At 49.6% G+C, this 24,028-nt stretch overlaps 1 protein-coding gene across 2 annotated transcripts in view; it reads left to right on the forward strand.

Annotated features, from left to right (window-relative positions):
• Nucleotides 1-23,857, forward strand: part of ABCA1 (ATP binding cassette subfamily A member 1) — a 125,707-nt gene extending 101,850 nt beyond the window's left edge. For both annotated transcript variants that reach the window (XM_067553290.1, XM_067553291.1), the window contains 25 exons: nucleotides 877-925; nucleotides 2,035-2,148; nucleotides 3,431-3,579; nucleotides 3,724-3,848; nucleotides 4,338-4,436; nucleotides 5,841-6,030; nucleotides 6,168-6,262; nucleotides 7,100-7,132; nucleotides 7,930-8,035; nucleotides 8,948-9,022; nucleotides 9,593-9,762; nucleotides 10,506-10,683; nucleotides 12,135-12,250; nucleotides 12,332-12,476; nucleotides 13,238-13,361; nucleotides 14,116-14,245; nucleotides 15,168-15,288; nucleotides 16,306-16,368; nucleotides 17,003-17,109; nucleotides 17,873-18,014; nucleotides 19,250-19,384; nucleotides 20,251-20,354; nucleotides 20,825-20,917; nucleotides 21,146-21,389; nucleotides 22,746-23,857. In XM_067553290.1, the coding sequence (XP_067409391.1) occupies nucleotides 877-925; nucleotides 2,035-2,148; nucleotides 3,431-3,579; nucleotides 3,724-3,848; nucleotides 4,338-4,436; nucleotides 5,841-6,030; nucleotides 6,168-6,262; nucleotides 7,100-7,132; nucleotides 7,930-8,035; nucleotides 8,948-9,022; nucleotides 9,593-9,762; nucleotides 10,506-10,683; nucleotides 12,135-12,250; nucleotides 12,332-12,476; nucleotides 13,238-13,361; nucleotides 14,116-14,245; nucleotides 15,168-15,288; nucleotides 16,306-16,368; nucleotides 17,003-17,109; nucleotides 17,873-18,014; nucleotides 19,250-19,384; nucleotides 20,251-20,354; nucleotides 20,825-20,917; nucleotides 21,146-21,389; nucleotides 22,746-22,886 (3,048 nt within the window). In that variant the 3' untranslated portion in view covers nucleotides 22,887-23,857. The remainder of the gene's footprint in view (nucleotides 1-876; nucleotides 926-2,034; nucleotides 2,149-3,430; nucleotides 3,580-3,723; nucleotides 3,849-4,337; nucleotides 4,437-5,840; nucleotides 6,031-6,167; nucleotides 6,263-7,099; nucleotides 7,133-7,929; nucleotides 8,036-8,947; nucleotides 9,023-9,592; nucleotides 9,763-10,505; nucleotides 10,684-12,134; nucleotides 12,251-12,331; nucleotides 12,477-13,237; nucleotides 13,362-14,115; nucleotides 14,246-15,167; nucleotides 15,289-16,305; nucleotides 16,369-17,002; nucleotides 17,110-17,872; nucleotides 18,015-19,249; nucleotides 19,385-20,250; nucleotides 20,355-20,824; nucleotides 20,918-21,145; nucleotides 21,390-22,745) is intronic.
• The last annotated feature ends 171 nt before the right edge of the window (nucleotides 23,858-24,028 follow it).

Raw genomic sequence — 24,028 nt, forward strand, 5'->3', positions numbered from 1 at the left:
CCTGGTTCCAGCCGTCCCCAAGGGGCCATTCTAGCAGCCAGGGCTTGCCTAGATTACAGCAACGTTTCGATCATGTCCCCTGCCCCGAGAGTGGTAGGACCATAACACTGACTCTGTTCTGCCTAGGCATGCTACCTTCACTAGGGCACACTGGCTTTCCCGTAGCTTTACGTCACCAGAGCAGCACAAAGAGCCTGTCCCCTGGAGCGGAGGAAACCCTGCCTAATGTATTCTCCAACACACCTGAAACACATTTGTCATCATGCTCCCTCTTTAGCTGTTTAGAGGAAAACCTGATTCTTCCAGCAGCTTCTAGGACATTGTGTTTGAAAACTTGGCTCTTCCTGTATAGGAAATGGTCGGAGAGAGGAGACCTGGCTGGGAATGTTGTTCCTTCTTAGTTAAAAGGCAGGTGGGCTTCCACCAGTCTAATACCGAGCCTCATACGTGCATCTTCATTGGAAAGGGATGAAGGTTGCAACAAGTGCTTGCTCTGCATCATGATTCTCTGTTGCTAATGGCTGCTCCACCCTGTAAAAACACGCAAGTACAAAATGCCGCGTGCCATTCTTAGCGGGAGCTAACAGAACAGGTGTGCTGTTACCCCCCAAAATAGTGTCCCGACCTCAGCAGTCAGAATCATAGGGCTGCAGTTGGCTGGAAAGCCCTCAGTGTCGCAATGGTCAGATTCGAAGTAGCAATAGGTGAGGGATGTTCCATAAAGCCCCTCTCCCTGCTCTAGCCAAAGGAACACCACCGTGTTGACATGCTGCCTTCCGTACTGGAATCATGGCTCTCCCATCTCCTATCAGGCAGCACATTACTGCAGTATTAGACCACTTCTGATTTTCTTTTTAACCTCTCTTTGCCTGTCAGATCTTCCTCAAAGTGGCTGAGGATAATGGGGTGGATGCAGAGACCTCAGGTAAGTGCAGTTGTTTCAGGGCTGCATTGTCAAAGGAGCCTCGATCTGTACAGCTTTGTACGTGGGATTTTCATACGTCCTCACTTATGCACTCAGCTGACAGAGGGATAGGGTCTCAGTTGGTATGAATCCCAATTCAAGGAATTTATACCATTGGGCAGGTAGGATCATCTTGTGCTTCGAGCAAGGGGATGGAATTTAGCAGATCTGAGTTCAGTTTCCCACTTTGCCACTTACGCACTCTAGGGTTTTGTGCAAATCTGTTGACTTCTCTGGGTGTCACCTTTTCCAGCTGTAAAAAGATGATTCTTGCCCTTGTGTAGAAACCACAAGTGGAAGATGCTACACAAATTATTTTCAGAATCAGAATCTGTGACACTTTTGTGGTGATTTTTTAAGATCACACAATAGCCATACTGAAGATGAAGTATGCCTTTTAAAAATGTGTTCTAGTGTCATTACTGACTGTCAAGACACATGCACATATTTCTTGGAATGGAGGATTTTTTCCCTGTAACTTAGTGTCTGAATGAGTTTATCATGGAACATTGAATAAGTGTCATTAAGTAAGTTTCTGAGCAAATGATCGGCTCTGACATTGTGCTCATTTGACTTTTCTCTTCACTCCAAATGCTGCTCTTCGCATCAAGCATTTGTTCCAACAGACTGTTTGTTCCTGAAAAACACAGAGCAAATTCTGCTTGGTGTAACACTACGTCTTGAACGAGCATTTTAGGATTAAAACCGCCCCCAAGTTATAATTGATAAATGAAAAACCGAGACGTTTGAAGTGCCCTTAAAAGTAAATTCCTTGGACACCACATGAAAAACCGGCACAGGGGTTCACTTTACTTATAAATGCAAAGGTTGAGTGGAGGTTTTTCCCATCACTGGTGCTAATTCAGCAGCAGTTCAGGGGCAGTCCACAGCTGTTCAGTCTGCATATGGGTATTGCTTAAAAGTTGAAAGCAAATATTCTGTGAAGATTTCTAGACAGTATTTTGCTGGTGACACTTCCGTTCCCAGGGTTTGGGGCTCATAAAAGAATAGGGCTGCTCACTATCTTTGTTAACTTCAGCACGTCAGCTAACGTGTGCTGTCTTCTTCAGATGGTACATTACCTGCGAGAAGGAACAGGCGTGTCTTTGGAGACAGACAGAGCTGCCTTCATCCGTTCACGGAAGATGATGCTTTAGACCCTAACGATTCAGACATAGACCCAGGTAAAGATGGAAGCAGCCGTAGTGCAATAATCTCAGCTGTTTGTCTGTGCCTCGTTACTAATCTACAGTTGTAAAATAGGAATGTTTTAAAAAAATGTGTTCATTGTCCATGTTGTTTGGTGAATCACAATGCAAGAGAAACTACATTTTATGAGGGCATTGACATGAACTAACCAGCACGCTCCCGAAGAGTTCTGGACGCTATTTAAATTCCTTCTAGTGAATGTCCAATAGTTTCTCCTGCATTGGCTGAAGTGTGTTAGAATTCCTGACGTATGTAACCTTGGATGCTCCATCCTCCTGCAGGATGTTTATTAATCTCTGCTTTTCTGCATGGGCCAAGGCGAGAGTAACAGGATTTGTTTATGCATCAGAGCTAGATATCCTAACTCATCCTGGGGCTTGAGGAGAAGCTTTCTATGTCCAGATGCTGCTGGATCTCAGCTGTTATGTCAACCTTCACCTGACCATGGAAATGCATCTGTCCTTCCCCAAGGCCAAGTTTATGTTCTTAGTCCTCAGGATAAAAATATAATGCACCCTGGTCTGCTGTAGGATATGTTATAGTGAAAGGTGGACCTGGGCTGAAAAGCTCAGCCCTCGAGTTGAACCTCCCCCCGTGTTTGGGGATCTTCAGAGCTGGCATTTCTGGGGTGACCCACCTCTACTTCTGAGTGGGGTTTAGTCAACAGATAGCATAGTCTGTAAGGCTGCGGTTTCCAGAGCTGCCCCATCCATGCGGGTGCCCCCTTGCCACTGGAAATTAATGACAGCCAGATCTGAAAATAGTTTTGAACGTCTCAGCCTCAGGGTGTGTCGAATCCTCCCTCGTATCAAGATGCAAAAAGATAAACACGGGGCTGCCTGTTCATGAGCGATCATTTCCCTCTACCCGCTGCGCTCCGGACGCCTTGGAGCAGCTGGGGCACTTTTGCTGCAGTCCTTTGATTTGAATGGCTCTGGGCTAGAAGCCAGGTCAGTTCTCAGGGGGGGCTCTCGGCTCTGGAATCTGCCTCCGCCAGTGGGCTCAGAGACTGTCTACACTGGGCTTTTCTCCAGCCGTTGCGACCCCTGCTGCAGCTCTGCTGATGGGAACCCTGGGGCAGAGAGGGCTGCCATGGGCACTGGCGTTTTAACTCCCTGCCCCCTCATTGCCTAACCCTGCTCAGAGAGACAGTGGTGAGAACACGGGCAGCCACCCACGGCCTGTCCGCCCACGCCGGAGCAGCATCCGAAGGGGAAGGCATTGGGGTGAGAGTCACGTATCATTTGTTGTCAGCAGAATCCAGGGAGACTGACCTGCTCAGTGGGATGGATGGGAAAGGCTCCTATCAGATGTCCGGCTGGAAGCTCACCCGGCAGCAGTTTGTAGCTCTGCTGTGGAAGAGGCTGCTTGTTGCCAAGCGCAGCAGGAAAGGTTTCTTCGCCCAGGTGAGGCCAGGCGCCAGCTCCCGCAGCGGTCACCGGAGCACGGCCCAGTTCTGCCAGTGTTTCCGAGTGGCTGAAATACATCGCTTTGGGCCTGTGGGGACCCGTCTTTTAAAGGTGGCTCTGCCTCTTCCCGTCTGATTTCAGATCGTGCTTCCAGCCGTCTTTGTATGCATTGCTCTCGTCTTCAGCCTGATCGTACCTCCCTTCGGGAAATACCCCAGCCTGGAACTGCAGCCCTGGATGTACGATGAGCAGTACACCTTTGTCAGGTACCTCTCAAACCACCAGAACACATTCTAGGACGGGTGCGTCTGAAAGCTCTGGTTGCTGTATTCACTGTTACAGTCTCATCACCAGACAGTTTACATTTGTGGGTGTAGCTCCGAAGTACAGTATAAAGAAAAGACACCGGTTTGCCTGTTTGTAGCTTTAACCAGGCAAGCTCCAAGTAAGGGGGAGTCTGAATGGTAGGATGAACATTGCACTATTTGGCCCTTTTCATCCATAGCTCTTCATGCGCTTTGTTCACAGCTGCTAAATCACACAGAAGAGAAGCTAACAATGCCCCAAACGCTTTCCAAATGTTACAGTGCTTTTCTCGTGTGTATGTGAGAGAGGAGGCCATTCCACAAAGGAAACTTTTCTCCCGTTTCCTTTTCCTGCCCTCTTCCCTGTATCTCTGCCTTGCCCGGTTGCTGGTTCTGCTGCACATGCCTGATCTCGGTATCCTGATGGTGTCTCTTCGATGCGCCCCACAGCAATGACGCGCCAGACGATGCAGGCACTCAGAAGCTTTTGAACACTCTTCTCGATGAACCCGGCTTTGGGACTCGCTGTATGAAAGGACACTCCATTCCGTGAGTAGAACCCACGCAGTGGCAGGCCCCGGGGGTAGCGCTGTCATTTTTAAGCCACGTGGTGTTGCTGCTGCTTTGAGATACTGCTGGATGCTGTTAAAGTGCGTCGCGTAAATCACAGCTGCCGTTCACACCAGCGTCGGCATCCGCCTTCAGGGGCTGTAACATCAGCATGACGTGCACGGTGTTTGTATGATCTCAGTGGCGGTGTTTAATTAGAAGCAGCTGTAGTCACCGGCTTAGGGAAACATCAAGCATGATACCTGCTCTCAGTGGCCAGGACTCACATGAAAGCTCCTCCATCAGAGGAGTAAGCACCTTGCCTCCAATGTTAGCTTTCTTCTCTCTTCAAGGCTCCCCCCACCCCTGGGGCTTCCTAGACCATGGCTAGGGCGCCGTGCAGGGAGCGTGCTGGGAACGGTCATTGACTGGAGGCGGGATACAGACGTGCGGGTGTTCCCCAAGTTACTAGCTGCCAGTGGGATTCTGGCTCTGAAAAGAAAAACAAAACTGGCCACATCACAACGCATTGTTGGCTTGGTCTAGTTGTTATGTTCCCACAATTCTCTGCTTCACCTTGCGTCGTGTCCCTTTATGTGCGTGGCTCCCACAAGATGTGCTTTCACAGCTAGTAGGCAGGCTGGGAGGCCAGGAGACATGGCGGTGCCACAGATTTGCTGCATGGCTGTGGGCAAGTCATTTATGGCCAGATTGTGCCAGAAAGGCAGGCACCAGGGAGGATCCCCTGCCACCAACCCTTGTGTGATCTGCATACAGGCCACCCAGAACTGCAGTCACTGCCCCAAACCGGATGGGGAGATGGTGGGGCCATAGCTCCTTGCCCCACACATCAGGCAACGGGGCAGGCTGGTTGGGTGGGGGGGACTTACCTGCACCCTGCCAAGTGGTGCGGGAGCAGGCGCACTCGCCCTGCATGAATGTGAGCTCCACGAGACATTCTGCCTCCTGGCGCCGCCCTGGGGCAGGGCACCTCTGTGCTCACTCCAAAGGCGCTGGTACTCGAGGCCCAACCAAGCCCATAAACACCTCTGGGTCTCAGCGCCCTCCTCTGCGAAATGGCTCTGTCGGGACTTGTGAGGCTGGGTTAAATGAAGCGCTGTAAGCGCCCCGGAAAGGGACGATGATGTCGGGTGGGATTCCCCGAAGCCCCCGGCGTCTGGTCCCATTGGCGCTAACGAGAGCTTTCCCTTCAACTTCTGCAGGGGCCAGGCTAGGCTGGTGGGAGTTTGAGTGCTGGTTTCCATGGGAGCGGAGCTAGGCCCAAGGGGAGCGCTTGGGAAAACTCCGCCCGTGCGTTGACAGAATTGGTTATTTACATAAGTTAGCAAAGCGACCTGCTCTTTATAAAAAGCTGCATTTCCCTTGGCTCTGGCCCTCATGCAGAGACACTCCGTGCCTGGTTGGGGAGGATAAATGGGCCACCGCCTCCGTCCCCGACACGGTCCTGGACATCTTCCTGAACGGCAACTGGACCATGGAGAACCCCTCCCCGGCCTGCGAATGCAGCAATGAGAAGATCAAGAAAATGCTCCCTGTGTGCCCTCCCGGTGCAGGGGGACTGCCTCCTCCACAGGTAGGAGAGGTCCCAGCTGCTCTGTAGCCACCAGGCAGCACGGGGGTGTGCATGGGGAACCGGGCGGCTGGGGTGGGTCAATGTGCATGAAGCCAAGCACTCGATTCAAAGTCTGTCTGCTTTTCCTGTGGCCCTAGAGAGAACAGAACACGGGCGACATCCTGCAGAACCTGACAGGCCGGAATATATCGGACTACCTGGTGAAGACCTACGCGCAGATCATTGGGAAAAGGTGCCTATTACACACATTGTCCCCTAGTGATCGCTGCTAACCCAGTGCAGCCAGCCCGGGCAGAGATCTGTGCGCCACATAATTCCCACGGGGTGAGTCACCCAGGGAGAGCCGTAAACTCTCAGCCAACTTCAGAGGTGAGACTGTGGGAGGCTCAGTGAGTCTAATTTGCTTTCTCCTGGCCCACCACAGCTTAGACTCCCTGGCGCTTAGACTCACTTGCACCCACCGGTGTATAATTTATAGACCCTTCCAGTCGCCTTCGAGAAACTGATGCAAAGGCAGCGAGAGTCTTTCCACTGACTTCAGTGGGCTTCGGATCAGACCCTAAGTTTCAAACTCTGATTGTTCTCTCAATGGCTGATGCAAGCCAGCCCGGGTCAGCAGGAAGTATTGCTACCAAGGGGCTCAACTAGCTGAAATTTTTCTTCCCGAAGTAAAACACGAGGCCTTTAAAAACATGGACTGCTCGGTCCCCTCCAGCTTTAGACTCGTGGATTACAAGGCTGTGGAATCATTCCGCTGATGGGCCCAGCCCAAAACATCAGCCGCCTCTGACCCCGATTCCAGCTCAGGCCCATCTCTCCTTTATTCTGCGGGCCAAGGCAGTGCAGTGCAGTGGGCACAGGAGCTGCTATAGAAATGCAAAGCATCAGGACAAACTCCTCTGTGGGGTAACACAACTGACACCACTGGAGTTACACAAGGAGTTATCTGACCCGGGTCCTGAGGCACCACTTTTCCATTCTAGTCGGCGTACCTGTGGCTGGAGGGTAGAGCTAACTGATAGCCCAGTTCACAAGTAACAGGCTTGTTTTCTTCTCTTTGCCTCCACAGTTTAAGGAATAAGATCTGGGTGAATGAGTTCAGGTACGTTACTGTCTTTTCTTTAGGACCCATTAATCAATTGAGTGCCATGCTCAGTGGGAAGCTGTCCGATCACATTGGCCCCGAAATTTAGTTTTTGTAAAATGACGCTTTCTTCAAAATCGAAACCCCCCGAGAAATATTTCAAATGAAATGATTGTTTTTAGCGTTGCAATCGAAATCGTATCTATGATTAGCAAGTCCTTGCGGGACCAGACCATTAGACTAGCTTCAATCAAGTGACCATCCTAAGAAGGGCCGGGAGCACTGAGGGGGGGGCGTTGCTCCGCCAAGCCAGAAAGAGATCTGCTTTTAGCAGTGGAACAGGAGCTGCGCACCTCCTTGCTTCCCCCTCCTTTCAGCCCAGCACGATGAAAGGACAGCAGGCTACAAGCTTGGGGTGCAGTGTGGAAAGGCCAAAGGTTAGGTGTTTTTACAAAACAGATCTAGTTTTGTTTGGGAGAATTAAGCACAAGGCTAGTGCAGCCCCTAGGAGGAATAAGCCGCACTGTCCTGCGGTCACCTCCGAGAGCTCAGCAAGTTGGAGGCCCGTCTGGTTCCGCACATGCTGTCATGAGCGGTAAGGCACGTCTACTCTGGGCTCACCGCCGCGGGCTGTGTAGACGTCCCTAGAGCCCCCATCTAATGGAAGCTTAGATACAAACAAACGTAAACTTCGGGGGCGTTAGATCCTAGCACAGAGCAGCCAGCTAAAAGCCACAGGAAATGAAAAGAGATCTTCCATGGAGGACAGTCTAGAGACAGTCTGTGCTTCACTGTCTGTCTGCCTGTGCTTTCAGGTACGGTGGGTTTTCAGTGGGTGCCAGCAGTTCCCTCCTGCTTCCTCCCAGCAATGAAGTCAGCGATGCCATCAAGCAAGTGAAGAAAATCTTGGAGCTTGCCCAGGTGAAGAGTAATTTCATATGAGCCCAGAACGTGCTAATGTCATAACACCCACCGGGGAGGGGGGGTGGTGTCGGAAGTTATAATATAACAGCATCTCTGGGGAGGAGGCGTCATTGTTCAGATTCAGAAGAACCCCTGGGTAACTGAGGTCTCCTGTGAACCTGAAGTGAAGCCAGAAAGCTGACTTAAAATGAACCCCAACATGAGAACTGAAAAAAAAAATACCAAGCCTGATATTCCCATTCATTCTGGCCCATCTGTGCCACTCTGGTGGTACAGAGCCGCCAGAACGCAGCTGAATCTGGCCAGCTCAGAGCTCCCCTATTCTCAGATGGCACAGAGCAGGAGCAGAGGCCCCCTAGGCCCCATCCGGCCCCGTTGCCTCTTGGCATAACTTAGAGCAGCCTCTCAGCTGCTCTAACTTGTGCCAGGGAGGTGCACATTGCTTCAGAGATTCAGTGAGCCATAACCAGCTCCTGAATAGCTCCTGCCCACCCCGCTGTGCTGAGTGGATCTTGGCACAGGAAGGGATCTAGGCCATTGATTTTCTTGGGTGGGTAAGTAGCTGGGACACAGTGTCTCTGAGAGCTGCTATAATAGGAAAGTCGGGCGGGGTTGAGAGGGTGAGTTGCTGCCACACAAAAGACAGTTCTGGAGTTCCTTGGGGATTTCTCAACTTGCTGTCCACTTTGGAGTCATCCCAGAAGAAGAGTGAGGGAGCAGCCTCTGAGCACCGGGTCTGCCATTGAGGGGAAGGGCGAGGCAGGGGCACCTTACCCATTCCCCCCTCCCACGGCAGCCCTCCAATGACTTGCCTTGGGTCATGCAGGAAATCTGTGGCAAAGAAAACAATGTAAGTAAGGTATCCACTGCGCTGTACGTTAATAATGTGCCATTGTGTGCTGTTCACAGGGGAGTTCTGGAGATCAGTTTCTTAACAGCTTGGGAAGCTTCATGAAAGGAATGGACACCAAAAACAACGTGAAGGTAAATCCCACCCACCCACTGCTGGGCCTGACATTCAGAGCCAGAACCTTGCATTTTAAACCGGAGCGCGGCTTCTAGCCAGCCGCGCCCTAGCGATTCAGGCACGTGCTCAGAACAGGGTGCACTGCACCTGAATCGTTCACCAGCAGAACCAAAACTGCCCTCGTCCCTGTGTGGGATTTTCCGTGAGAAAACGGCATCTTTCCAAAGCCCCTTGCTTCCCCAGGGCGCACGTGTTTTTAGTCAGCTAGGGCCATCTGCATCCGTTCACCCATGCCGAGGATCTCTTGAACACCGCAGGTTACTCGTGTGAATTGAAGTGATGCTATCGCCTTTGTTAAGGAGAGCAGCTGCCATAGATGCTGCCATTGTCACTATTATGTTATTATGACACTGAGGTGGCTGACAATACAGAGACTATAGGCAGAAAGGCAGGAAGAATCAATATATCTTCCCACCACCCCCCAAGTGGTTTTGTACCTCCGAACCCCTAGTCTATGGACACGAGGAAGCCTGTAGAATGGTAGGCACAGCTGGCAACCCTTGTGATGCTGGCTTATTGCTTTTCAGGTTTGGTTCAATAACAAAGGCTGGCATGCCATCGGCTCCTTCCTGAATGTGATGAACAACGCCATTCTGCGGGCCAGCCTCCAGGAAGGCGAGAATCCCAACACCTACGGGATCACCGCGTTCAATCACCCGCTCAACCTCACCAAGCAGCAGCTCTCCGAGGTCGCCCTGTACGTCTGTTTCTGAACGTTATCTGCTTCCTCCTGGAGCCGGGGAGGAGGGGAGGGTCTGCGGGAATGGAAGGGAGAGAAGAAAAAGCCTTCAGAATTAAGGAAGATGCACGAAATGAGTGTTGGAGGGAGGGCGGGCGTGTAAATACAAGCAAGACGATTCCTTGGTGATTCAAAAGCCAGGGGGCCGGAGCCGTGCTGGATTAACGTGGCCCGTTGTAGTCACCAGTGGAGGATCCAGCTAGGGATTTTGCAGAGCTCCCGGCTGAGATTTCCAAAGCCATCTATGGGAATTGCATCTCCAATTTCCATTACATTCATTAGTGTCCAAATTCCCCGAAGCAGCTTTGCAAATCTCCGTCTCTGACTCTCCCAGCTGTAGTATACTGAAGCTTGTTAACAATAGAAAAATGCTGGGTGGAGCTTTGCTCTCATGCTCTAGGACCCTCCACGGGTAAATCTTGGGTGGAGTGAGGCTCAGATGTAAATCCCTACATTTTCCCTTGTGGTTAGACACATGTGAAAGGCCTCTCATCATTCTCTGGCCCTAAGAATGCCCTTTCAATGAACATACTTGCAAAGAAGCTTAAACAGCGGGCCCAGTTCTATCCCCCGTGTTCCCCTTGTGTGGTATGGGTGGCAATATGGGCCCCTGTTCAGGTTATGGTGCTACGGTTCGCTAGCAAAGCATGGAGGGAGACTGTGGCAGTAATTTATCATCGCTCTGCTTTCTCTTTGCCCAGCATGACCACGTCGGTGGACGTTTTAGTCTCCATCTGTGTGATCTTCGCCATGTCCTTCGTCCCAGCCAGCTTTGTGGTTTTCTTGATCCAGGAGCGGGCCAGCAAGGCCAAGCACTTGCAGTTCATCAGTGGGGTGAAGCCTGTGATCTACTGGCTGGCTAACTTCGTCTGGGATATGGTGAGATGGCATCACGGGAGCTCATCGTTCAGAGCAGGTTACAACATGCATCACACGCCCGTCACTGCAAAACTAAGGCCAGCTTGTGCCTGGTAGGCCCAGGCCTGCGGTGGGGGCAATGCAGTGGGCGTGCCATGCCTCAAAGGCACTACACCATCCTTGCAAAGCTCCCGGGGATGCAGGAGTGTGTGCTCTTCTACATCCCCTAACGCAGTGGTAGCCAAACTGGGGCGCACCCCCATAGCAGGGAGGGGGGTGTGGCGGGGCCTGGGCCAGCCCCAGAGAGGGTTGGGAGGGAGCACCACCCAGCCCGGCTCCGTCCCCAGCTCCGCTCTGGCCTGGCGCCTGGAGCTGCGGCTCTGCTCTCGCCCCTGGGCCTGGTTCAGCTCCCAACCCTGGCTGCTGGCCGCAGCTCCACCTCCAGCTCTGTTCCCAGTCCCCAGCCGCAGCCCCTGGCTCTGCTCCTGGCCCCGCTCCACCCCCAGGCCAGCTCTGACCTCATTCTTTCTCCGACCCATCCCCAGTTCTGCCCCTGGCTCGGCCTTCAGGCCAAGCTCCTCTGCTGAGCCGACTGTGCAGTAATGGGGCAGGGGTGTGGGTGGACAGATTCTGCAACTGGTAAAGGAGGGGGCGGGGCACCAGTGCCCTAAGGGGATGCATGTGATGAGTGTCTGGTGCCTGGTAATGCTGACAGGCTGCTCCTGCTCCAGATCTACCCATCCGGCTGTCCTGACAATGCAGCATCTGTCTCCCGGCACAGCTGACTGGCCCTGGTATAAGCTGGTGCAGTTCATCGAGTTCCGGCAGGGCTGAATTTGGCCCTTTTGTGTGTGCGCGCGCACAGACGTGTGCACTTGGTCACACACACACTGAAAGGGTCTGGCGAACTCCCACTCTCGGGGGAGTTTCCTGACCTTTAGAGAGCGCTGAAGATTCTGCATCTCTACAGCAGGAGCAGGTGGGCGGGACGCTGCCTTGGGACTCAGCGGCCATGGGCTGGATTCCCAGCTTTGCTGCTGGCCGGTTCTGTGACCGTGGGAAAGTCACTTCCCCTTTCCATCCCTCCATTTCCCCTCCCACCTTTTCTCTTCTCTTTTAATGGATTGTTAGCCCGTCAGGGCGAGGCTGTCACTGTGCATGGCCAGAGCCAGACAACGGGGCCCCAGTCAAAACAATTGTGACCATACTAAAGACCTTGACTTATTTCCCTTCATGTGTCTTAACATCCTGGTCATTGCGATTCACCTGCACAAGGTACATTTCCAGTGCTGGCGTGGCTGGCAAGCCCTCCGGTCACCACTTATAATGTGCTAGTTTATTTTCTGGGCAGATAGCCTCATAATTTTCGACTCTATTTTCCTATTTTTGCCCCGTTTTCCTCCATTTAGAGCATTAAGATGCTTTTGATTTTATTTTGCAAGTAACCTAGAGCCATTTTTTCCTCGTTCTAGTGCAACTACATAGTTCCAGCCACTTTGGTCATCATCATCTTCATCTGCTTCCAGCAGAAATCCTACGTGTCCTCTTCCAACCTGCCTGCGCTGGCCCTTCTCCTCCTGCTCTACGGGTACGGCTGCATCTCTCAGGGAGATCCGTGAAGCCATGCTGTGAATGAGCGTGTCTGACACTGTGTCCTTCTGCTCCCCAGGTGGTCTATAACGCCGCTCATGTACCCAGCTTCCTTCGTCTTCAAGATCCCCAGCACGGCGTATGTGGTGCTGACCAGCGTGAATCTCTTCATCGGCATAAACGGCAGCGTGGCCACTTTTGTCCTCGAGCTCTTCACCAACAACGTACGTTCCCGCCGAATGCTTTGCTGCCCACCCCACCACCAGCGCTGCTGCTCCACAATGCCCTTAGGAACCTGGCTGGAGCCCAGGACCCGTTCCGTATCTCCCGGCAGTCAGGGGAGTGGTAGGGCAGGCTAGGTCAGGAGGTCAGAAAAGGGGACTGGTGGAGCAAGTGGGGGCACCTTGCCCGGTAGACCCATTTCAGCAAGGGACGTAAGCCTGTGTGTAACTGCAAGTACATGAGTAGACCCTTTGACATCAGCGGCACGACTCACGTGCTTACGTACCTTGCTGAAAGGGGGCTTCAGACTCTTCAGCTGTTTCTAATGGATAGTCGGAGGAGAAGTGAGTTTGGTAGCCGCTGAGCGCTCTGCTGAGAAGCTGAGCTCTGTATTCTGCGTGAAAGCTGGGATAAGAACCCCAGCCCTGTGCGTTCACCTCGAGCATATTGTCTGAATCCTAGACTGTGAGCCCTCGCTGCAGGGCAGGACTCTCTGTGTGGGGTTGGTACATACAGTGCCTAGCACCATGGGGTCCTTAGGATCATACTTGATGTCCAGAGGTTCCGCCAGTGCTTTTCAGGCTTGTTTTTCTAATCCGGCCTGTCGGTGGTTGGTGCTGGTGCTGGGGCGGTTGTTTCTGCCCATTGGGAAGGGAATTCACAGGCTGGGTCACCCTCAGCAAGCTCAATCTCCATCCTTTTTGTGCTCTGCCCGGATAAGCTGCTCGGCTGGCTGATTTGTGCTCGGCTTTTGTTCCATTAGAAGCTGAACAACATCAACGACATCCTGAAGTCAGTGTTCCTCATCTTCCCCCACTTCTGCCTGGGGCGGGGACTGATCGACATGGTGAAAAACCAGGCCATGGCCGACGCTTTGGAAAGGTTTGGTAAGTGACCTCCCACCCCGTGGGATCCATAATGTCGATGGGACACGTAGGGGTTGAGCCTGGGAGGTGCTGAGCGCCTTCCCCTCCCTTTGAAATCACCAGGAACTCAGGGCATTTGGCTCACAGGGCCTGGCAGGATTGGCACCCAGCTAACAGTAATGAAAACAGCACAGAAGTCTGCTCTGAACCGGCCGGGGCCTGTCCATCTCCCGTCTGATGCATTACCAGGGCTAGAGAGGGAATAGCTCTCAGCTGTTACGGAGTTTTGAGTTGAATCAGCTGATTTTTTAAAAATACAAAAACTTAGTTGCAAAATGGAGCCTCAAGTTGAGAGGAAAGATGTCTTGTGGTCAAAGCACCAGGCAGGAGAGCTGGGTTCAACCCTTGGTGTGACCTTGGGCAGGTCACGTCATCTCTCTGTGACTCAGTTCCCCCTCTGTAAAATAGGGATGATGCTTCCTTTCACTGTCTTGTCCGTTTAGATTGTAAGCTCTTCAGGGCAGGATCTGTCTATTCCTATGTCTATGTGCAGCGCCTAGCACAATGAACATCACTATAATACTAGAACTACGTGTACATGCCAAAACTGGGTCCCCACGCGATCTTATTATCCTCTTTCCTCTTACTGTCACCCTCTCATTGCATCTGGTCTAAAATTAGTCTGTAAGCTCTTCCAGGGCAAGAGCCTTTTGTCTCTGTATCGGTCTCCAGCTGCTGGGCAAAGCTGACTACGTGCTTTGGCTATTCCAAACAGGTGAGAACCGTTTTGTATCCCCTCTGTCCTGGGATCTGGTGGGACGGAACCTCTTTGCCATGGCTGTGGAAGGGGTAGTCTTCTTCCTCATCACCGTGCTCATCCAGTACCGGTTCTTTATCAAACCGAGGTAAGCTTGCTCTGCAGTGTGTTTCAGTGTTGTGGGCTGGTGGGGAGAGACACACAGAAGCCTGAGGTCTGCTCTTGGCTTGGACGTATAGGAGAAGGGCAGATAGGATCTAGCAGGCCCAGTCCTACTGCAAAAGATCCATGCCACAACTTAGACAATCAGAAAGGTCAAACCACAGCTAGCAACTTTCTGGTAATGATGATCCGTGTGCCACCAGCCGCTGTGCAATCTCATCGTCAGCTCACCAGGGGAAACAATGGTGCAGCCAGGCCTTGGATCTTCTTCTCCCATTTACCTGAACGGCAGCAGGAATGGCCCCCAAGTTTGCGTCACTGCTGCAGTTTTGAAATTCTAGTTCACACCCATCTCCCTGTGTGCCCAAAACAAACACTTCTGGTGATTTCCACTAGAAGCGTTGGGCAGTGGTTTGTCCTGCACCCCGGTGCCAAATCAAACCAGCCTGAGAAAAGCCATGGGGGAAGTCATCCTGAAGAAAGGACGTCTTGGTCCTTTGCAACGTTTTGTACTGGAAGAAACATGGGTTTGTGTGAACTCGGTTTGGCCTGGAGGACGTGACATGAGCGCTGCAGTAATCAGTAGCCCTGGAGTCTGCTGGAGATCTTAGGAGTCACGTGCCTGAAGTTAGCGGCGAGACATTTGTAGAATCTCTGACACCAAACAGATCAGCATTCGCCACGGGTGAAGTTCACCTGCGGGCACAGGTCAGCACATGGCCTGTGGACCGAAGCCTGGCTTTGAGGGCCTAAATGGGACGGAAGCCACACGTTAGCCTGCCACACAGGGTTGAATTGCAAACACAGAAGGGCGTGACTGACCCCGCCCTCTTGCCCCCGCTGTCCTTCATTTCTAATGGACGCTTTATCCTCTTCCTTTTCGCATGTCGACTTGTTCCCCTGCGAAGGCCTGTCAGTGCCAAGTTGCCTCCAGTGAGTGATGAAGATGAGGACGTGACCAAGGAGAGGCAGAGGATAATTAGTGGCGGCGGGCAGAGTGACATCCTGGAAATCAAAGAGCTGACCAAGGTGAGAGGAGCTGCGCCGGCTTCCCTAGATAGGTGGGGGCTGGGGCAGCCACTCACCTGCCAGTACCACACAGCTTCCCCGGGGCCTGATCCAGAACCCACTGGAGCCAGGGGAAGACACCTTGTGATTTCAGTGGGCTTTGTCTAGGCCCTGAGGTGCATTCTAGGCTTAAAGCACAGTTCTCTTCCGTCCGGTGAATGTGTCGGATATCAGCAGTGTGTCTGCAAATCGCCTGTCTCGGGCACTGGCTGGCACATTGCAGTTCTTCCTCTCTCAGCCCCTGGGCCTGACCCTCCATTGAAATCAACCAAAACTACACCAATTAACACCAGCCGAGAATCTGCCCGTGTGCCTGAGTGCAGACCCCAAAGCCAGCTTCCCTCATTATCTAGAGCCATGGCTCTCAACTTTTCCAGACTGTTGTACCCCTTTCACGAGTCTGATTTGTCTCGTGTACCCCAAATTTCAGCTCCCTTAAAAATGACTTGCTTACAAAATCAGACATAAAAATACAAAAGTGCCCCAGCCCGTGATTACTGAAAAATGGCTTCCTTTCTCATTTTTACCATAGAATTGGAAAATAAATCAATTGGAATATAAATATTGTACTTACATTTCCGTGTACAGCATACAGAGCAGTATAAACAAGTCACTGTCTGTATGAAATTTTAGTTTGTACTGACTTCCCTAGTGCTTTCTATGTAGCCTGTTGTAAAACTAGGCAAATATCTAGATGAGTTGATGTACCCCCTGGAAGACCACTGCGTACCCAGGGGTACGTGTACCCCTGGTTGTGAACCACTGCTCTAGATCACCAGTTACCCTCATGAGTGCGGCTAGTATGATTTGATGTAATAAAAAGCCTAATCCTGTCCCACTGAAGTCCAATGAGAGTTTAGCCATCAACACCAGTGGGATCAGGACTGGAGCCTTAAATATGTTTTGGAAAGTCTGTGGGGCTCAGATTCTCTCCTCCCAGGTTTGTTATTCTCAGTCATTTGTTGTTTCTGGTTTCAGATTTATAGAATGAAGAGAAAACCAGCTGTGGACAGGATCTGTGTTGGAATCCCTCCGGGGGAGGTAACGTCCCATTTGTCATAGAGATCTGTGCTGGTTTTTACTTAACTCTTTAGGAGCAGTAGAAGGCAGTGCATAGAATAAGAGCTGAAATGCTGGAGGTGTTCATTTTAACGAAGAGGAAACGTGGCCTTGTGCTTAACGCAATTCCCAGCTATGCCACAGACTCTGGGTGTGACCTTGGGCAAACCCCTAAATCCCTTAGATAGGGCTTCTGGAAAACAAAGATAATCACACTCCTGGACCTCCCTGGGGGTGGCAGGATAAATACATTAATGTTTGGTATGCAGTCGGATGCTACTCCTATAGATAAAAAGCTTTTGTTCCATTCTCCCTTCTAAATGATTTGATTCGGAAATAAAAGTTCAGAAACTTCCTATGAAAATGTGGGATTATAATGAAGAGCGGCTGTCAGAATGGCGGGAATCCAGGGTTGGTCTCTTTCGCTATTCCAGATCAGATTTGTTTAAGTTTATAAATAAGAAGAAGGGTTTTTCCCTAATTTAGACCTTCGCTCTCACCTTGAGCTCAGAGTCTAGGGTCTTATTCCTGCCTCATGCGTCATTGTCAGGAATAAAAGATTCTACAGATTCCAAATCATGCCCTCAAATACACATGGGCTCTTTAATGTTTTCAGTGCTTTGGCCTCCTGGGAGTGAATGGTGCTGGCAAGTCATCAACTTTCCAGATGCTAACTGGAGATACAGATGTGACAGGAGGAGAAGCTTTTCTTAAGGGAAATAGGTGAGAAGACAACATAACAACTCTTCCCTCTGCTTTCCACCAGAGAAATCCTCTGCTTCTCTCTCCTTCCTGTGTGCTCAACTTCCCACCCAGATGTAACTCCACTGACTTTGCTAGACTGGTCCGTGCTTATGCCAGTACTAAACCTGGCTCTCTTTTTCCTAACTTTAAGCAAGTGCTTAAGTGCTCTGCTGAGTCAAGGTCGTAGGGTAACATTTTCAAAAGTACCTAAGTCCCAAGTCACTTTTGAAAACAGGGCTTAGGGCTTGTCCACACAGCTAATTAGTGCGCAGCAAGCCATGGTGTGAATCTCCAGCACGCCAGCTTGCTGCACAGTAACATCCCGTGTGGACATGGCTAGAGCACAATGAAAGTCCCAGAGTGCGGCTTGGCTTCCTGCTGGCACTCCGGGACTTTCGTGTGCTGTAGCAGCCCACCTGGGACGTTACTGCATGGCAAGCTGGTACACCGTAGAGTCACATCGTGGCTTGCCACGCAGTAACTTGCCATGTAGACGTGCCCATGGGCTCTTAAGTTACTTAGGCATTTTTTAAAACGGGACCCATCATGATGAACAGTCACATTTTAAAAGAAATGAATTTGATTCCGAATTGCTTTTGGGATCTAGTTACATCTTTGCCTAAGCTGTTGGCGTTCGATACTTCCAGAACGTTGACTGGTCAAATCCCTGTTCTGTATACCGGAGCTGAAATGGCAATGCCTGTTGTGCATCCCTAACTATGGATCTTCTCTTGCTTTACAGTATCTTGTCTAACATCCAAGAAGTCCATCAGAACATGGGCTATTGCCCTCAGTTTGATGCTGTTAATGAGCTGTTGACAGGGAGAGAACATCTGGAATTATTTGCACTCTTACGGGGTGTTCCTGAGAAAGAAGTCTGCAAGGTACACAAAATAGAAAGCACAGACCCTGGCTGAACTGGTTACACATTTTTGCTGGCATGCATTCCACTTCCCACTTTAATCAATCAGTTTGGACAGGACAGTGAGGTTTTCAGGGGCTGTATTTTTTCAGTGCCAAACAAGTGTTCTGCTCATTCACGCCTACTGAAGATGACTGTGTCCTGCCCAGAGCAGCTGATATTACCAATACACCTGGGTTTCAAGTCAGTCAAACCCTGCCCTGGCTTTTCCTATTGGTCACCATTATACCAAGGCTGATTTATTGCCTTAAGGAATGCTTATTTAGGGACAAATGGTGGAGCCCTTATTCCTGTTGGTGGTCACTTACTCTCAGGTGTAGTCCCACTGAGTTCATTGGCATAAATGATCACCAATTTAAGGACTTTGCAGTCTGGCCATTTATTTTATGTAGGGACTACATTTTCATCATTGGAACACTGACATTTTTGTGTTCCCAATGCTGGAGCAGACATTCAGGCTAATGGTCCTACAAACTATTTGTACCACCCCTCCCTCTCTGCTGTTGATTTCTCATGCTGTCCACCACAGGCACCATATACATCTCAAATACTGTAGATCTTAAGAGGGTGCTGGTCTGGAAATACTAATGGGCCATGTCTGATGTAAAGGAGCTGTGCCCGTTTTCACCAGCTGAGGATTTCCCCAGTCAGTTTAAGGGCCTTCATCGGCAGTAGTGGTGTGTAGTAATTGCAAGCACCTTCAGGAATCTTGGGCCATTTCCTACAAGCACACAATGAGTCTGCAGTCCCTGGGAAGCTGTAGCTTGCCACCAAGTGAATGGAGACTAAGCATCATTCAATAAGAGTGCTGTATAACTGGCTCTGTTTTTGTAAATATTTTTCTATTTCCCACAGACACTTTTCCTTCCAGTGCAGTAGTTCCCACCCATTGATATCCTGACCGGTAATGGTATTTTAGCGCTGTGAGGGGTACACTAGATTCCTCCGCCTTCCCTTAGTGACAATCCTGGAGGACTGCTTCCAGTGGAGAGTGAGCTGTCCTACATCCATGATCCATTGCAGGATGGAATGTGCACAGCTGAATAGGAGGCGGTTGGCACTGGCTGGTGCCATCAATGTCTTAGACTAGTGGCCCCAGAAAGTTGTCAGCCACCATTGTAAAGAATATCCCATCGCTCTCATGTGCACAGATGTTGCTGTTCTTGATTCAGAAGGTCATGTAACCCTCTCTTGTAGGTTGGCGAGTGGGCAATTCATAAACTGGGCCTTGTGAAATATGGAGAAAAATGTGCTGGGAACTATAGTGGAGGGAACAGACGCAAACTCTCCACTGCCATTGCCCTAATTGGAGGCCCTCCGGTGGTGTTCCTGGTGAGTTCATGACTGTTCATGTATTAACGGTTTTTTCCCATTAAAAAGTAACTAAGTCTCTGTCCTGTTCCCATTAAAGTCCATGGAATTTTGCCATTTGGCAATGAAATATACATTTAAATGCATAACAAGTCATTGCGTGTGCAAAGACCCAACTTACATGTGCAAATGTTGCAGTTAGATGTGCTAATATAGGGCAAAATATTGCATGAACTTCAGGCCTCTGTTTTTGGAAATTTGTTCTAGAGAGTTGTTTCCAAGTACTTTGGCAATGACCATCTAGATTTGGACACTCACTAAGAATTAAGGACAACGGTCTGCCACTGATTTTTATACAAAACTCCCTTAACTTCCTGGGAGTTCTGTGCACAGAAAGATGATCGGATACTGGCCTGTATGTGTGAACCGTTTGAGAAAAGCTTGGAAAAGAAAACAACGGTTTTACCTTTCTTTTTATGATTCCTTGAAAGAGAGCTACTCTAAAGCCCATAGTATGTGAAGAGTGAGCTACACGTTCTATTTAAACTAGCGCTCGTGAATTCTTTTTCCAATGTTGAAATTGATGACAAAATGTTGTAATAAGAAAAAGAATTGACAACTTTCACAAAATTTGTACCCCAGATTTTGACCAGCTGATCACATTTTTACTAAGTTAAAATTCTGGGGGAAAAAACATATTTTGAATTTTGAAAAAAAGGGGAAAAGTTTCCATGAAACTTTCTTCTTGTTCTTTTAAACTTTTCCAGTAAAAATCATTTGGATGGGTGTGGTTCCCACGCTTCACAGTTACATTTTTTCATGCACAATGAAAATATTTATCAGTAGCCTGTGATAATATCACATGGTTTATTAAATATAATTTGCAGGATGAACCAACAACGGGAATGGATCCCAAAGCACGCCGTTTCTTATGGAACTGTGTTCTGAGCATCATCAAGGAGGGGAGATCAGTGGTACTCACATCTCACAGGCATGTAGTGTTCATTATAGTTGTATGCTGCATTGTATTTCTCCAGTCTGATTTAAGTGGGGCCGGGATTTTGAAATCTAAACATTCAGCTCAGCTGCTTCGTTTCTACAAATGCAGGCTGGTGCTAAGCGGTGATGATCTCAGAAAATGCAGGCTTTTTCTAGAGGCTTAGGATGTCTACCCTACAGACCTTACAGCACCACAGCTGTACTGCTGCAGCTGCATTGCTGGAAGGTCTCCTTGTTGCCGCTCTGTGCCGAGGAGAAAGAGATCTGTCGGCATAATTAAACCACCCCAATGAACAGTGGTAGCTATGTCGGCAGGAGAACATCTCCCACGGACATAGCACTGCCCACAGTGGCACTTCTGTAGGTAAAACTTAGTTGGTTTGGGGGGGGGTTCGTTCACACCCCTAACCGACAAAAGTTTTAGTGTCGACACAGCCTAAATGCTTTTTCCTTTGCCCACAGTATGGAAGAATGCGAAGCCCTGTGCACGCGAATGGCAATAATGGTCAACGGGCGGTTCAGGTGTCTTGGCAGTGTCCAGCACCTGAAGAACAGGTGAGCTCAGGCCACAAGCTTGTCAGGGGGCCTGCGTTTTTAAGGCTGCACAAGCAGTTCAGTCTCAACTGCTGGGATATTGATGTGATTTTTTTCTCCTTCTCCAGTTCATCTTTCTGTGGTTTTCTTGTCGCTCTCTGAGCTACAGGAAATGGCTGTGTGTTCTAAGCGACACCCCTTTTTCACAGCAACTCACCTACGCGCTCCTCTGCTTGCTGTCGTTTGCAGGTTTGGAGATGGTTATACAATCATAGTGCGAATAGCAGGGGCAAACCCCAACCTGAAGCCGGTTCAGGAATTCTTTGGGCTTGCCTTTCCTGGCAGCGTCCTGAAGGAGAAGCATCGGAACATGCTTCAGTACCAGCTCCCCTCCTCGCCGTCCTCTCTAGCTAGGATATTTAGCATCCTCTCCCAGAACAAAAAAAGACTCCACATAGAAGACTACTCCGTCTCTCAAACTACACTTGACCAAGTAAGTGTCTCGTGTGCCAGGAGCCAAATTCTGCTCTCCTTGCGTAGCTGGGAAACCCTGAGTAACGCCACTGACTTGGGAGCAGGGCTTGGCCATTTGTCTTCAGCGGAGTATTTCCTACGTGCAGGGTTCGTAACCAGGCAATGAATCTCACCTTTGTAGAAAGGCAAATTGGATACTTATGCGGGGCCTAGTGGATAGAGTCCTCAGAAGACCTGGACTCTATTCCCATCTCTGCCACTAGCTCGGGCAAGTCAGTTCACCGCTCTGTGCCTCAGTTTCCCCATCTGTAAAATGGGGATAACGCTAGTGACCTCTTTTTGCACAGCACTTAGAGATCTATTCATGAAAATGGCTATATAGGAGCTAGGTATTATCGTATTGCCAATGGCTTATTCCCGGCATCCTTTTTTCCCTATGAACCAAACATGCAGGCTAAATGTGATTTAAAAGCGAAGAGAAACACATTTGAGGGAGGAAGTATAGTCTTGCAATTGTATGGAACTGGACATTAGGATACCTGGTTTCTATTCCCTGTTCTCCACAGATTTCCTGTGTGACTGTGGGTAAACTCATTAACTCTCTGTTTCTTCATCTGTAAAATGGGGTTCAGAATGCCTGCTTACTTTGCAGCGGCCCTGAGGCTAACTTCATAGTGTTTATAAAGGCCTTTGAAATCCTCAGATGAGCGGCACCATAGCAGTGCAAGGTATATATAGCACACTGTGAACATGTGGTAATTATAAATGCGAGGTATGTAGCACTGTAAAAATACACTGTAAAAAAAACAGGAGACTTCAAAGGACAGGGCCTTTGTTTCAGAGTTTATGATCTAGCCCGGGCACTGTGCAGAGCAGAAGCAGGGAAAGGGTGGAGCACCCATTGCTGAAGAGATCTGTGTTGAAAGGGTTTCAAGGAGGGTGCTTGGCCCAGAGGTAGCAACGGCTGGTCCCACTCTGGGGCAGTAGAAAAGGAGGCTGAAAGACGTATGATCGGGAGAGGGTGCCCAGGCAGGGAGGATGAAATGAGGGTTATGAGCAGGAAGAAATTGGTTAATACAATGTTGAGCTCAATGCAGCTGAAGCCTCTGGGCAATGCTGCTTCCTGCGTACCACATTTTTGCTTTTCCCACTTGGGCTTTTCTTCTGTAACTCTATTGTAATTGACACAGAGGTAGATACTGGACCTAACCCTACTGCCATTGAAGCCAGTGGGAATTTTTTCATTCATTTCAATAGGGAGCAGGATTGAATCCATGGTAAATAAAGTTTTAAAAAAAGGCCAATTCACAGAAGAAAACGTCCCGCCCTAAGCGGAACCTAAAATGACTTAAGATGTGACTCTTTTCTCTTGTAGGTATTTGTAAACTTTGCCAAGGACCAAAGTGATGATGACCACACAAAGGACATATCATTGCACAAAAACCAGACTGTTGTGGACATTGCAGTCCTTACTTCCTTTCTGCGAGATGAGAAGGTAAAAGAAAGTTATGTGTGAGCTACCCTCTGCAAGGACAGGACGTTGAGCAGAAGGATGAGAGCACGCACCTTCCTTTGCATGGAATGGGATATTCCCCCAGGGGAAAGCTAGAGGATACCGAGGGAAAGACGTAAACTGGACACTCGACTGATAACCATTCAATGCAATGCAATTCAATGCAATGAAAACAAAATTCCATTACAGAGGCAGGGCCTCTTGGAGTCGTTGCCTTGTACTGTTCTCAAGTGACTGACTTGAATCTAGTTCATTACAGTATAACTCTGTGAAACTGTAGTATGGAACCCATCGGACACTGTGGGCTTTCCCCATACTGTATTTTGTTTCTACACAGTATATTTTTCCTAGGGTTGCAACAATCGTTGATTGAGGAATCATGGCCAGTGATTATTTATTGCTATTTTAAAGGCATGCATTCATACCCTTTACATTTTTCCATACCAGGCGTGGGATTTCCCTGGTGCTACATCCATTGCTGGCAGTGAATGCACCAAAACAGCCAGTGCCAATCAGTTACCAAAAGGCACAGTGTTGTGGCCTTATTTTGTGGGGGGGAAAAACCCCACCTGACCAGCTACTCAGTAAAGATCTTTTTAGGCTGGTGTGGATCAGTCAGTGATCATCCTAAAACACAAAGCATACTGCATGTAGATGGTATGCATAGATTGGATAACCAGCTGCAATGATGGCAGCGTGCACAATTGTGAAGCTTACAAATGCATGGGACTGTCCCACTAGCACTGTGACCAGTCACCTGCTTCTTGACTAGCCATTGTGTAGTTAAGTACTTTCCTGCTCCTCTTGAGGTACCTGACAATAGTGCCACGTGGAAGGCTGCACAAGCAGAGAACGATGGATGAGAGGCAAAACTAGTGATCGGACCAGAGCAACAAACTGACAGGTTGTGTACGCCGCTAATGCCAAGAGTAAATTATAAAACACAAGACCAGTCATTTGGTTGTGGAACGTCTGCTCTTGACTTCCTGTTTGGCAGCAGCAAGGTAACCAGCAGCTGAAATTCATTACTGCTTAGCTCAAAGGTGGTGCCATTTCTGGCTTTCTCACTTAAATGCAAAACGTGAAGAGATTTAGATTTTTGTCAACAGTATTATTTGTGTCCTTAAGCAGGCGACATAATTGGG

Source organism: Emydura macquarii, unplaced genomic scaffold, assembly GCF_026122565.2.
Source record: "Emydura macquarii macquarii isolate MOO-44397 ecotype Brisbane River unplaced genomic scaffold, CSIRO-AGI_Emac_v2 contig_1451, whole genome shotgun sequence".
Classification (NCBI taxonomy): domain Eukaryota; kingdom Metazoa; phylum Chordata; order Testudines; family Chelidae; genus Emydura; species Emydura macquarii.